This window comes from Sinohyriopsis cumingii, unplaced genomic scaffold (genome assembly GCF_028554795.1).
Source record: "Sinohyriopsis cumingii isolate HCF-2022 unplaced genomic scaffold, ASM2855479v2 utg002626l, whole genome shotgun sequence".
Lineage (NCBI taxonomy): Eukaryota > Metazoa > Mollusca > Bivalvia > Unionida > Unionidae > Sinohyriopsis > Sinohyriopsis cumingii.
In genome coordinates this window covers 532,546-546,499 of record NW_028316261.1, presented here as the reverse complement: position 1 = coordinate 546,499, position 13,954 = coordinate 532,546, and the positions used below count along the sequence as shown (strand labels likewise).

The following is a 13,954-nucleotide window of genomic DNA, read 5'->3' as shown; positions in this document are numbered from 1 at the left end:
CAAAAATACAGAAAAATAATTTTTCAGATTGCATTACTGTTGTGCTGTATGTAACGTGTACCATTATCAATATTGAATTACACCGATTTCATAAAGCAGTAAAGATATAGTCAAAAACAACATTGTTCCCATTCTTAAACACACATACACACACACACACACACACACACACACACACACACACAAGAATAATATCATTCAGGTTAGAGAACTTTTGAATCGTACTCTGCTGAGACTCGATTCCGGCTCTGCAGGTTACCTCACCCAACTCCATCACCCCTGGACCAAATACACATCTCCGTAAACTTACGTCACAAAGTCGCTGATACGGACATTCGTACGTACACAGACACCTGCTTGTCGACACAATATATATGATTAGTACAATGCACCTTCAAAGGATAAAAGTCATAATACAAACCCAACACTGTTAGGAGAATTGCTTGCACATTCCGAGATTTCTCCCCAGATAATTTTGGATACAACGTATATTCTCCTGTGTCGTTGGAGGACAAGTTTTTTAAAAGTATCCCTGATGTTCCGTACTGTTCAACTCTGCCTTCGTATAAAGGTGTCACATGAAATCCATAGGACTCTGAGTTATAACATATCAACGTAGTCTTGTTGTAGTACCACTGGTGTTGTCTTATTCTATCGTTTCCTCCAACAGAATAATTCCACACTAATAACTTGTCTTGACCTTGACAGCATGTAGTGGACAGCACGCCTGTTGTCCATCTGAATTCTAATTTGGGCAAATAGGAAATTGAATCTTAAATATTGAATGATGTAATAATGAATTTTTTTTTAAATTTACGTTTGGTTGTATAACAATTAACACAGAATCTTCAGTACAACTAAACTTCCGTTACTTATCAAAAAGACCGCTTCGGTTGTATATGTGGTTAGAGCGTCCGTCTCTGATACAGGAAGTCGCGGGTTCGAACCCAGGCCGAGTCGTATCGAAGACTGAGCATTAAGAGGTTAGTGTTACGACTGGTCGGCCTGGTGTCAGGATAATGTGACTGCGGCATGATGTCCCAGTGCTAGACATCACTATAAACTGTCACACTTCAGACATCACAGCAATATGGCTGAAATGTTTTGAAAGCTACGTTAACAATCCAAATAACTGACACAAGCCCACATTACTTTTCTCATTCTAACAAATAATTTACATCTGAGGAAAATTTGCCTAGTTTATATATTAACCAGCATTTGGATAAAACAATATATTCTTTACTTTTATATCTAATGATATAAGGACTTGAAAGGACTGAAAAGTATAAAATTGACAATAATATAGTGTTGATAACAATAATAATAAATATAAAGCTAAGTGGAATATCATTTGATCAAAATTAAAAGCATAGTTATTTAAGAAATATTCATGAATTTCAATATTATTAATAATTTAGACAAATCTGCAAACTTTTCCGAATGATTTCCGATTACCACTTCCTAGCAAATTACATTAGGTTTTTATGACGAGAGAGAGAGAGAGAGGGAGAGAGAGAGTAATTTTGAGCACATAATATAATATGATAAGTTGATTTCTTAAGGTTTAACACGTATCGAAAAATTCACTATTAACACCTTTTATGGGGTAAAACTTTCGAATCCCCACAAATGACATTCAAACGTCATTACTGGTAAAATGATACCATGACAGCATGAATTCACTTTTTGTCGGTAGTGCCAGGTTTATATGGGTAAGGGTGAAAGTTGGGGTTCCCGCAAAATCATTGAAGATTTTTAATATTATTTTTTTTAAAGACTAACTTTTCTATAAATAAAAAAAAAGTTTCAAAAAAAATAAAAATAAAGTGCCTCTCTTAGTTATGATTACTGTAAAATACAAGCAGTTCCATTATTATAATTCTCACATAAATATTAACTCAAATAGTATGATCTCTGTAAACATTCAATGAACTGTAATTTGCATACACTACAAGAATATGACCGTCAGATGCGTCTTGTTTAGTTGTAGAAACTATTAACATACTTCATTAGCTGCACTTTGTCCATTTTCAAAATGCATACATACATGTACAAAACGAGTGGAACACAATTCAGTACCGTCTCTTGCAGGTGATACGAGTGATATTTCAGTAATAAGGGAGAACTCGTACAAGGTAATGTATCGGAACCATTGTATGCAAGTCACTATTCAACAAATAAAGGACGACAATATAAGCGAATTGAAAAATGAACTTGATGAAGTAAGTACAAGAGATATTCACTCAACTAGACCACAATCAGGATTAGAAAGATACAAGGAGGTAGAGAAGAAACGTGTAGCACAGACTCAAACGACACTAGCTGATATAGTAAGCATTGGCAAACCTTTAATTGAAACACCAAAGAAAAATACGTCGAAAGGAATATAATTGTTGACTCCAAATGATACCAAACAGCGGAAGCATTCATCGGACCAAGCAGAATATAAGGCCCACAACAAAAGCAATCGTATAAAATCCGCTGGCTCATTGCAAGGAGTTGCGTTGACTCTGTCCACCACATCCAGTTCTTCAAATGAAGAAGTTACTGTAATCAAAGATAGCAGAGGTCATTCTTACAACAATGATCAGAATTACTCCACACGAAAACACGCAAGAAACAACGACAGGAGCGAAAGGTTGTCATCAACAACTAAATCAGCTACCACTACAAAGTCTGGGGATAAAGGTAATAAAGTAATCGATGTCATCAAAATCACTACAAACAAAGGGCCTCAAATACGTTTGAGAAACTCCCATGAATATGGGGTTCTTGTGTCAAGGATACCAGTAGACTTATCGAGAAAAGAGATGAGAAAATGTATCAAAAAGCACGCTAGAATAAAGGGGGCAATAGTGATAAACACTCGATTCTTAAAAGTAAGGGGAGGAAAGGAAACATATTCTGTTTAAGTAACGGTAGATGAGTTAGATTTTGAGAAAGTTTTAGAGAAAGGTTTTTGGCTAAATGTTGTATGGGCAAGAGAATGGTATGATGGTTATATCGATGCGGAAAACAGGCGATATTTGGCAAATTTAGATAAACGAGCATACATACAATTCTTTTGTTGAAAATCTATTTTTCACTCGAACAAGTGTCTAATCATACATTTCGTATAATGACATTGAACGTACAGGAGTTCTGCATTGCTCAGCTTACTGGTATTCTTTCTGCCGGAGCGTCTCAATTTTCTAGACAATATACATCCAGAGTTTAAATCTGTCTTAAGCCCGGACAATTGTCTAACTGTGAATTTTAAAGAAACGCTAAGGCATACAGGGTTCTGTGGAATGACAATCGTATACAGAAAGTCACTATGCGTCTTGTCAAGCGCTAGAGGTAAAAATGAAACGATACTTGTAAATATTTTGTTTTGGGGCTCCTATTGCCATCAGCTAATTTTCCTGTTGCAAGTTATTTTGAAACAATAGAAGCACTGAAGGACCAATTTGATATATTTTTTAAAGAATGCATTAAAATTACTTTTTAACTCCAAAGCCAAGTGTCTAGTATAAACGCTAGAGGCGCTGTTAAGTTTTTGTGCGATAAGCATTTAGTGTCTGTTAATATTCAGTCCATTTGTAATGGACCTGAGTTTACTTTTTCGTCAGCCAATGGTAAATCATAATCTTTGATAGACCGTATATTGTTGCAGAAAAGTAAGTTCGACTTAGTTTTTAATCCCGATATAATAGATGATCATCCTTTGAACATTTCAGATCATCGTTCTGTAAAATCAGAATTTGGCAGACCATTTATACGTAATACAACGAGGGCCAACGAACACATATTTCAATCAGTAAATTGGGAAAAAAGCTACGGCAATAAAGATAAGTAGATATAAGAAAGCAATACGCAACGAATATTTAGCGCAACTTCCTAAGGCAGAACTAGTGACGAATGTCGATATTGAAATTATTATTCAAGACACGGTAAAGATTTTACATGACGCGGCTTTTAGGTTTCTGCCCATAAAGAGGTTTTGCCCGTACGCTAACCCTTATTGGAAACCACTAAACGTAAAGGTTTCACACGGAAATGTGGCTGAAACGTAGGGTATGGATTTCTAATGGTAGGCCAAGAGGCTCGGAATATATGAATTACAAGAAAGCGAAGAAACTGTTTGCAAACGAATTGTTGAAAGCTATAAAAAAAAAATTACGATAGGGAACAATTTAACGGGCTTGAAAAGACTGCAGAGATTGATATTTCTGTGTTCTATTAGTTTTACGGAAGAAAATATATAAATGGTTACAAATGCGAAATTGAATCAAACTGAAAAATTGTATGCGACCACCACTCCATTCGAGAGTTATGGGCAAATCACTTTTCCAGCTTTTCACTACTAACAATACTTATCCGTAGGATGAGAATCATTACTAGATCGTCTTAGCAGAGGTTGGAAAACACAGCATAGAGACCCATTCCCACTTCGTTAAAGTAGTTGATAAAATCCCCACTAGAAAAAAAAAAATCAGCTGTGCAATTAATTCTCTCTGTAATGATAAGGCATGTGGTCACGACGGTATTGTTGTTCAGCATTTACCTTTTGGAGACTTTCCAAGCGTGTACGAGGCCGAGAAGTACCCACGACATTTTAAGCACGGTTTGGTTGTTGTTGTTGTTATTGTTGTTGTAGGACTTAACGCCATTTTTCAGCACACGATAGGCTATACATGGCGGCCAGTATTAATGGTGGAGGAAGAACCCGGGACCACCGACCCACGAGAAGCTACTGGCAAGCTTACTCACATACCCACATAGGCTGAATCCGAGACTCGAACCCACGCAGAAAGAGGTGAGATGATCCGTAACGGAGAGCGCTTTAGACCACTCGACCACTCAAGGTTTGGTAATACTAATATTTAAAAGGGGGAGGGGAAAACAAATTAGACATGACCAGCCATCGTGATATAAATATAGTTACAGTGTTTCAGAAATTCCTTGAACAAATTATATACAATTAACTAGTTCTATTTTTTTCTATACTGATTTCTTTTCCAAATCCATTGCAACAGGGTTTTAGAAATAACTGCGTTATTACAACTGCAGATTTCTGTATCAAATAATCATTCAAATAATCTATACGATATTCTATGAATAGATACTCCTGTCGTTGTTACATTTCTAGATCTAAAGCGCTCACTGTTCCGGATCACTGCCATCTCACCTCTGTCTGCGTGGGTTCGAGTCCAAGGCTCGGCTAGCGTGGGTACGTGGGAAAGCCTGCCAGTAGCCTCTCGTGGATCGTTGGTTATTCCCTGGGTGTTCCAGGGTTCTTCCTCCACCAGTTATACTGGCCGTCATGTATAGCCTATCTTGTGCTGAGAAATGGCGTTAAACCTTGAACAACAACAACATTTATAGATAATACTAAATCATTCAATACAACTTGGCAAAACGAGATATTTTACAAGTCGTACAGACTTGGATCCAAAGGAAGGATCTCGCGCATCATGAACTGCTCGTTCTAGAGCGTAACTTTCTGAACGTTTCGCTGTTGAAATGCGTGTAGGTCAGGGCTGCATCTTGTTTGCGTGGTTCTTTCTCATAATGACAGATGATTTGATCACCGAATTGGATCAAACTTTGCGTGGTCTAAAATTTGCCGATCTCCACCTGTCTTATCAGCGGATGAATAAACACTTAATGTCTAATTCAGGCCCGATCCTAGCGCAATGCGAACGAGGCTACCGCATTGAGCACCGCTCTTTCAGGAAATCAACTCCGCAATGCAAGTGTTTCGCTTGGGCCCCGCGCTCATTGCTTGCTGCCTGGGCTCCGCATGCTGCCATGGGACCCGCACATCTTAGGGCCGGGCCTGGTCTAATTTGCATCGTTCGATGCAACATTTCCTTGATACAATTTTTAACAATGCGAGAAGGTGGAGACTTAGATATAATGCAGATAAAAGTTGCACTATATTGTACACTAAAAAAGAACGACTGTTTTCCCTTCTTTCCTGTTTGACAAATCTCCAATTCCATTAGTCAAAAGTAAGAAGTATGCCAAAATACATCTAACATACAACTTAAAACCACACTGCGCAATAAAGGAAGCTTGCGATAAAGGCACACATTTGTATGAATCTTTTTTTTTATTGGTATCAGAAACGGCGGATTGAATCCAAAAACAATGAAAATTTTGAAAATAATTATTCTTCCTTCGGTCCTATATGGATACGAACTAAGTTCAGACACTCACATTCCAGTACGGAAGAACTTGAGCTATGTCAGAGCTGTGCAACGAGACTTATTCAATCGTTAAATAAATATTTGCCTACAGAAGCAACGTACGGTACTTTAGGACTTTGGTCACTGGAAGCATACGTATCTCAGGCGAATTTTTTCTTTTTTAACCGACTGTGTAAGGGCGGGTGGTCTATTAGCGGGAAAAAAGATATTCACTGTGCGTTTATGTCAGTATTTAACAAACCCTTTAAAACAGACGGGTTTTTATTGCAGACATTGGCAGAATAACTAATAAATATGATCTGGGAAGCGTTCTTTTAGACTACGCAGTAAGATTCCAACCAGAAGACAATAGTGTTTGTAATCGACACATTATTGATATTATTCAAAATCATAAAGAAACTACCTGGAGAGTAAATATGGAATTAAGGTATAACTTAATTCACTTTAGAAACATTCATTTTGGATTTAAAACCGAGTAGTACGTGGTTTCTTGGAAGCATATTTTCATCCATGTTATGGCCTCTCTCTGAAATAGTGAAACTATATGTCATGCCTGTAGGTAAACCTTTGATATTTAAACTCTGTGACAGAGCTTAACATCTTATCTTAGGTGCGAGAATATACTTGCAGAACGCAGTGTTTTCTGAGACAGTGATTAACAATTTATAGGTGAGAAATTGGGTAGACATATTCAATCGGGAAGCAGGGTTGACTGTTTGTCGTCTGTCGTTGATTATGTATGGAATTAATTAATGTTGGTGAAGTCAATCTGTGAAGCTTGATTCTACAAGAAAATGCATGCCCTACTATCAACCAAAGTGTCCTAGCATAAACAGCAAAAATAAGTAGTATATTATCTTTTAATGAAGCGAGATCTGTACAACGTCTTGTCGTAAAAGTCCGCAAATTGTGTTGGATGACAACCCGCAGAGATGCAAGCTCTCTTGTTCATAAAGTTTAATTATTACCACGGATTGTCACCTCTTGTTCTATTTTTTTCATGCGGGGCATATTTCATGTTATCCTACGTGTATATATTTTTTTCTGATACCATTACCTCCACAATGCTTATAGAATAATATATACTATAATAAGTAAGTGAAACCAGGTCCTATATATACCTACATACGTACATACCTACTTACCTACATGTACACATTCCTACCTATATACCTACTTTCCTGCATGCATACATGCATCCATACTTACATCCCTACATACATCCATACATATATACATCCACACACACACACTCACATACACACACATACATACATACATACACACACATACATATACATACATGCATGCATACATACATGTGTACATACATACATACATACATACATACATACATACACGAAATTGTATAAAAAGCACAAACTACAAAGATGATAATTATGCTGTTATTGATCCTTGTTCTTATATATAAGGTATTTGTAACGCCTAGACCTCTTACACAGTTGTTATTAAATGCAACAATATCAAATCAATGAGGTTTATAAGTACACATAGAGATATTCTGCTTACCCACTGATTCTCTGACCATCAAACAGAGGGTCATCGTTATAACCGTCGCTTTTGCACTCATCTGTATGATTATAGACGCTGTAATTAGAAAGCTGGTATGAATAAATATAAAGAAATACTGGCGAAAATTCAACAATACAGAATTATTTCTTAAAATGAGTTAGTATTTTATTTTAATATGACCAAATTATACATAGCGTCATCATTTCGTCTCTGTTTAAATAATGATAGCGATAATGTACACAACGATGCTATTCACCGCACATTCTGAATAAAAAAAAATTTCATCAATCAAAAATTATGGTACGCTTGAAGTACCGATACCAAAAATATAATAGTGACTAATGTCATGTGTAATATGAAACGAGAAAGAACCCGTTTCAAACTGTATGCATATATTAGATAGGGAATTTGGTATTATCGTTCAAAATGCTCTAGACCTAACGATATATTTTTAATTGATGACTTTTACAAACAGTATGCATTCTTGTTTCCGGTAGATGAAAATGCAATGAAATCCTAAATTGTAATCATCAAAGAACTTCTGAAACTCTAGATGATAAAAATCAGTGACGGTTAAATATTTTAATAAGAACATCAAGAGTTGTCTCTGATTCTTTTAAACCAGCTGAAACGGAAAAACAGGAACAAAAGGTCTAAAAGTCAAATATGACTTTATTGTCGGAAACACGCTTTTGAAATGATAGGGTGACAAATGTGATCAACGATTTAAACGATGCTAGAATATTGATAGTCATCTATAAAATACAACTGACAAGGTGACAAATTCAACAAGAAAATGGAAGAGATAAAACGATACACTTGTCTCCAGAAATTCAATAGTTTTGTTTATATTGTACTCAAAATCACAGGTACAACATGTGATGCTAAATTGTTTAAGTGCTATTCTCTCTCTCTCTCTCTCTCTCTCTCTTTCTCTCTCTCTCACACACACACACACACACACACACACACACACACAGAGACACACAGAGAGAGAGAGAGAGAGAGAGAGAGAGAGAGAGAGAGAGGGAGAGAGAGAGAGAAAGGCAGATTTAATAAAACTAAGAGATATCGCGACGATCTTCTCTTTTTCAACCTTAAAACTTCCTCCGGCTTCTAGTATGTACACGCGAAATCATTATGGCACATTTACCGTAATTGGATCATAGTCGACATCGTTTTGCGACACTACATTTCTGTGCAGTGAAATACTTCGATGAACTACCGATCCATAACGCTATCCGGATCGAGATGTGTTAAAGAACCACTTTTGTCTGACGGACGTAGAAAAACTGGTACCAACAGGCGCTGATCGCACAATGATATCACCCGTGGTTAGATCTCCATTTACGTTAAGATCCTCTGTTGTTATTTCCCCTGTCGTACTGAGCGTAAGGCTCAGCGTGCTATATAAGTAACCAGCAGTCACCGCCTGAAATGGTACATCCGCGTTTGTTTCTATTCCGTACAGCGCAGATCTATTCATGTTTACATTTCCTATCATTGTCCCTCCAAATTTGGAAATCGGAGGGGGGTATTAATAATTTTTAATAATTTTTTTTTTTTTTACCGGGGACAGCATTATCAGGTGTTGCCTCTTTGAGACTCCCCGGGTTTTAAATAATTTTTCCGACTACGGGGGGGGGGGGGGGGGGAGGGGGGGGCGATAATGTTTTATTAACTTGACTCGACCTAGCCACATATTTCATCGGTGCTGTCGAACGTCGATTAGATCCGTTTATGGCTCGCTGTCCCCTCATGCTTAGGTCGAAGGTCATGGTATCACCGGTTTTATAGACTTTCTTTGTCACATTGCCGCCAAAATCGGCAACCCTTCACCTGCGATGAGTGACAAACGCTAAGCAACTTATCATATTATAAAAATAAATAAAACTTAATGGTTAAATCGTTGACACTTAATGGTTTACATTAATACCTTACTTTTTAAGCGTTAACGATTTGATCTATTAATTTTTTTTAAATTTAAGTATAATATAGAATGAACATAATCAATTTAGACTTAGAACACGTTACTAAACCAAGACAGTTATTTTTTTTTTTCTTTAGGGATATACTATTTTTTTTGTTCTTTTATTTATTTTTTTGGCAGTCGAAAACCATGATTACGCCAGAGATTGATCCGGATGAGTTTTCGTCGAGATCAACAGCGTGGATCTTAGCGTGTCCTGGTACAATCCGATGCCCGGTAAATGATACATGAAATTTTCGTCGGAAATCAAGCAGTCTGAGTTGTGTGAATGTAGAAAATAACAACAATAAATGTTTCATTCGGGAAGTAATTGTCAGCGTTATATCCATCGAAAACCAAAATCCGAATTGGGTTCGATACTATAAATCGTATCAAGCACGTTAAACTTTAGGGGGATTTACTTTCCTGTACAATTCGAAAAGATAAAAGCTTTTAGAAAGCTCAGTAACATACTCGTGTCTCAGATCATGCTAGTTGGTGTATTTTCATGGATGAATACTGATTGTTGCATGCAACGGTTAATGGACTACACCATTTTCCTCCCTCTCTAATCTTAATGACGTGTACTTCCTTCCGCCGACATGAGGTCTTTGACTGGTTTCCACATCATTAACCCTACTCTTCCGATCCTCGTACTATCCTCCGAATGATATATGTTGTATGCTGTATGTGTATTCTATAATATTAGTATGTTTCTCACAGTTTTTATGTAAGGACGGTCTCTGTTTTGCCATATTCATTTATGGTATCACGGTACCAATTGTTTTTCCATATACCTCAATGCTAATGTTTTGTGAAATAAATATACTTTCTGTCCTACTTGGGCATGCATGTCACACGCTGTCATATAGAACAATGCTAGATTGTCAATTTGACAATGACATAACCAGGTACTCCATTGCATTTAAGAGAGATAACTCTACTGGAACTAGACAGGGGTAAGAGTTATCTAGTCACAACAAGCACATTTTCAGTCATGTGTACCATATTTTAAAAAAATCATAAAAAATACAAAATATGATCTAGATAGAAATTAACACAAACTCACATGTTGCCAAGAGGCTCAACTTTTTTTTAAGCCAAACAGAAAGTACAAGTCTTACATAATGCACCAATCACAGCTAGTTTTGTTCTTTAATTCTGAATACAATGTTCCATACACCTTAAGCTCCGCCCACCTGGACTTGCGCAATTGGTACCGTTATACCTATAGCAAACCTTAATTTTTCCAATAATCTGTGAAATAGTTCAGGACTGTATAAGTAACAAATATACTTAGTCTCACTTGTGAAAAACAATTTGATGAGGTAATAACCTATGTCTTATATGAATGTGTATAGAAATGTCATTGAGCTGTTTGAACTATTGTTTTCATACTTTTGCTTCACCATCAAAATCATCTTTTGAAATAAAATGAATTCTTTCAACTATGAGTTGTATCTTATTCATATCAGCAATTATTGAACTTCACATAGGTGATATGGGATAAATCACATTATATCATATTATGTAATAACTAGGTCAAAGGTCAATGTACCAAATAGTATGCACCTGTCCTACTTCAAAATGTACAATTCACCTAAAAGAAAGGAATTTATATTTGTTTGGTAGGTGCAGAACTTAACATCAGAGACAGGTGGACATGACCCAATCTTATTATAAAGTATAAGCTTTGACCACTTTACACTATCTACAGATACAAGAGGTCACTAACCACCAGTCCTCACACAAAGGTCCACCTACCCATCCTCTTTGTAACACAAATAGTAAGCTTTCCTCCTTTGTAATGTGAATAAAATTGTTTCAATAAGCCAGTCAGTCACCAAATATAGTAAATCGCAGCTTCTAAGTGGTTATGTTTGGATTGGGAGGTGAAATTAGGGGAATAAAATACAGAAAAATGCCAAATATAAACACTAAGTATAGCACATCAAATGGAGTTAAAAACAGGAGGAAAGTGTTTATCTAAAAGGGAGAGGTAGCTTATGATAAAGGAATTAAAGGTGGCAAAATCAGCAATGCGAAAAATGAGAAGTGAAAGTTTGATGACCTTACCTTGGACAAATATATGGGGCAGGGCCCAACAGGTCCAAGGACAGCCCAAAGGCAACTGTGCTATAACATCCCTTACAGGACCCAAATTTCAAGTGAAGTTGTGTTCATTTCCATCTAATATAAAAGGGTGAATAATTTAGATAATATAGATACATATAAAGTATATTTCTTCTACATAAGAATTTAATAATAATTGGTATAAGATAGAGAGAAACTTATCTCAGAGCCAAGCAGAACATACCTTATCAGTTTTTTAACTTGTAAACTTTACTGTGAGAAATTATCAAATTGCTTCTACTTACATTTGCATCAAGATTGAGGGCTAATATAATACTTCACAAATCTTCTCTTTATTTTCATAATCAGTCACTGAAAATGTGAGATTTTATTTCCTTGAAATGTTATGACTGGTGTAAGGGAGATAACTGAATGATATACATAAGGTGTGGTAACCTTGAATACATTATCCATGTAATATAGATGAGTTCATCAACAACCTGTATTAACTTCATTGCAATTAAATTATCTCAAAATACATTACTGACAAAGTGAGAACCTAACATTTAGACTCCTATGTTTAGTGGAGACCTCAAGAGTCATGTAATTTTAATTTCTAAGATGACACAGCTCTTTCATATCACATAGTTCATATTTTCTACAATGCCGGCATGTAGAGTGCAGCCTTCCATAACCATGCAGATATCATCTCATGCCAATTTGGATTCTTGCGATGGGATGCAAAGTTTCAAGAACAGTGTGGATTTGAATGGAATGAATACGCACTGTGTGACTAAAATGGTTATCATTCTGTAATGTTGGACCAAACATGGAAATTCCACAAGAGCAGCTTGACAGAAAGAAATAGGATTAATTGAAAGTCAGTAGTAGATTATAATTGGGCTTATACAAGTGCCAATGGGAAATGCTGACTTAAGGAAACTGTTCTTGTTTGTTGGTATTCACTGCTACTTCAACAAAAGGGAATGCAAGAGAATTGAACTAACTACATGAACAATTTCAAAGCAGGAGAGTGTAAAAAAAAAAAGGGACAATTAGAGCAGGACAATTCAAATCAAAATGGGAAGGAATACCAAATCCTTAATAAATTACCTAAAAATTACTCATGCCAGAACATCCCACATGGTACAAGTGATCTATCTACAAGTGTACTTAGAATGTTCTCTATCCTGGTTTATGGCATGCCTTACAAGAACAAGATAGTTGTTTTTGTACACATGATTTTTCATCTTTTGCAGGTACAATAGCCAATATTTGGCCAAAATCAACTATATTATGTTTACATAACTTATTTTGTTGCATGCATTCCAATCTAGGAGGTAACAGCACATACATAAAGGCATCAGGTAACACAAGTCTATATCTATCATAGCTATAGTTATCAAAAGTCCCCATCCAAAGCCATCTTGTGCTATTTTCTAAAGATTTCATACATTTTATTCTTAAAGAACTTTCAATATTTGACCAAAAGTGTTCAGCATACATTTGTTTTCCTACATCAAACTAGTATAGTTCATAAATGCCGCCCACATGTATGCGTTTCTATGGAAACACTGTGAGGCTATTCTTTCCTTTAGGTATCACGGTACCAATTGTTTTTCCATATACCTCAATGCTAATGTTTTGTGAAATAAATATACTTTCTGTCCTACTTGGGCATGCATGTCACACGCTGTCATATAGAACAATGCTAGATTGTCAATTTGACAATGACATAACCAGGTACTCCATTGCATTTAAGAGAGATAACTCTACTGGAACTAGACAGGGGTAAGAGTTATCTAGTCACAACAAGCACATTTTCAGTCATGTGTACCATATTTTAAAAAAATCATAAAAAATACAAAATATGATCTAGATAGAAATTAACACAAACTCACATGTTGCCAAGAGGCTCAACTTTTTTTTAAGCCAAACAGAAAGTACAAGTCTTACATAATGCACCAATCACAGCTAGTTTTGTTCTTTAATTCTGAATACAATGTTCCATACACCTTAAGCTCCGCCCACCTGGACTTGCGCAATTGGTACCGTTATACCTATATGGTTACTTAATGTTTATATCTCCTAAAAAAAAAAGAAACGGAATCAAATAATTAAATTTTTATTGGCACATTCCGTTTTCTTTTTCTGGTTATTCTTTCCTGGATATGGGGAGACCGGA

The 13,954-nt window shown here is 36.1% G+C and overlaps 1 protein-coding gene across 1 annotated transcript in view; it reads right to left on the bottom strand.

The window, feature by feature from the left end:
- Positions 1–13,954, bottom strand: part of LOC149770148 (uncharacterized) — a 30,570-nt gene that overhangs the window by 12,266 nt on the left and 4,350 nt on the right. The window contains exons 2-4 of the mRNA XM_089949331.1: positions 7,725–7,802; positions 2,347–2,547; positions 422–745 (exon numbers count right to left, since the gene is read on the bottom strand). Coding sequence (XP_089805457.1) covers positions 422–745; positions 2,347–2,547; positions 7,725–7,785 — 586 coding nt within the window. The 5' untranslated portion in view covers positions 7,786–7,802. The remainder of the gene's footprint in view (positions 1–421; positions 746–2,346; positions 2,548–7,724; positions 7,803–13,954) is intronic.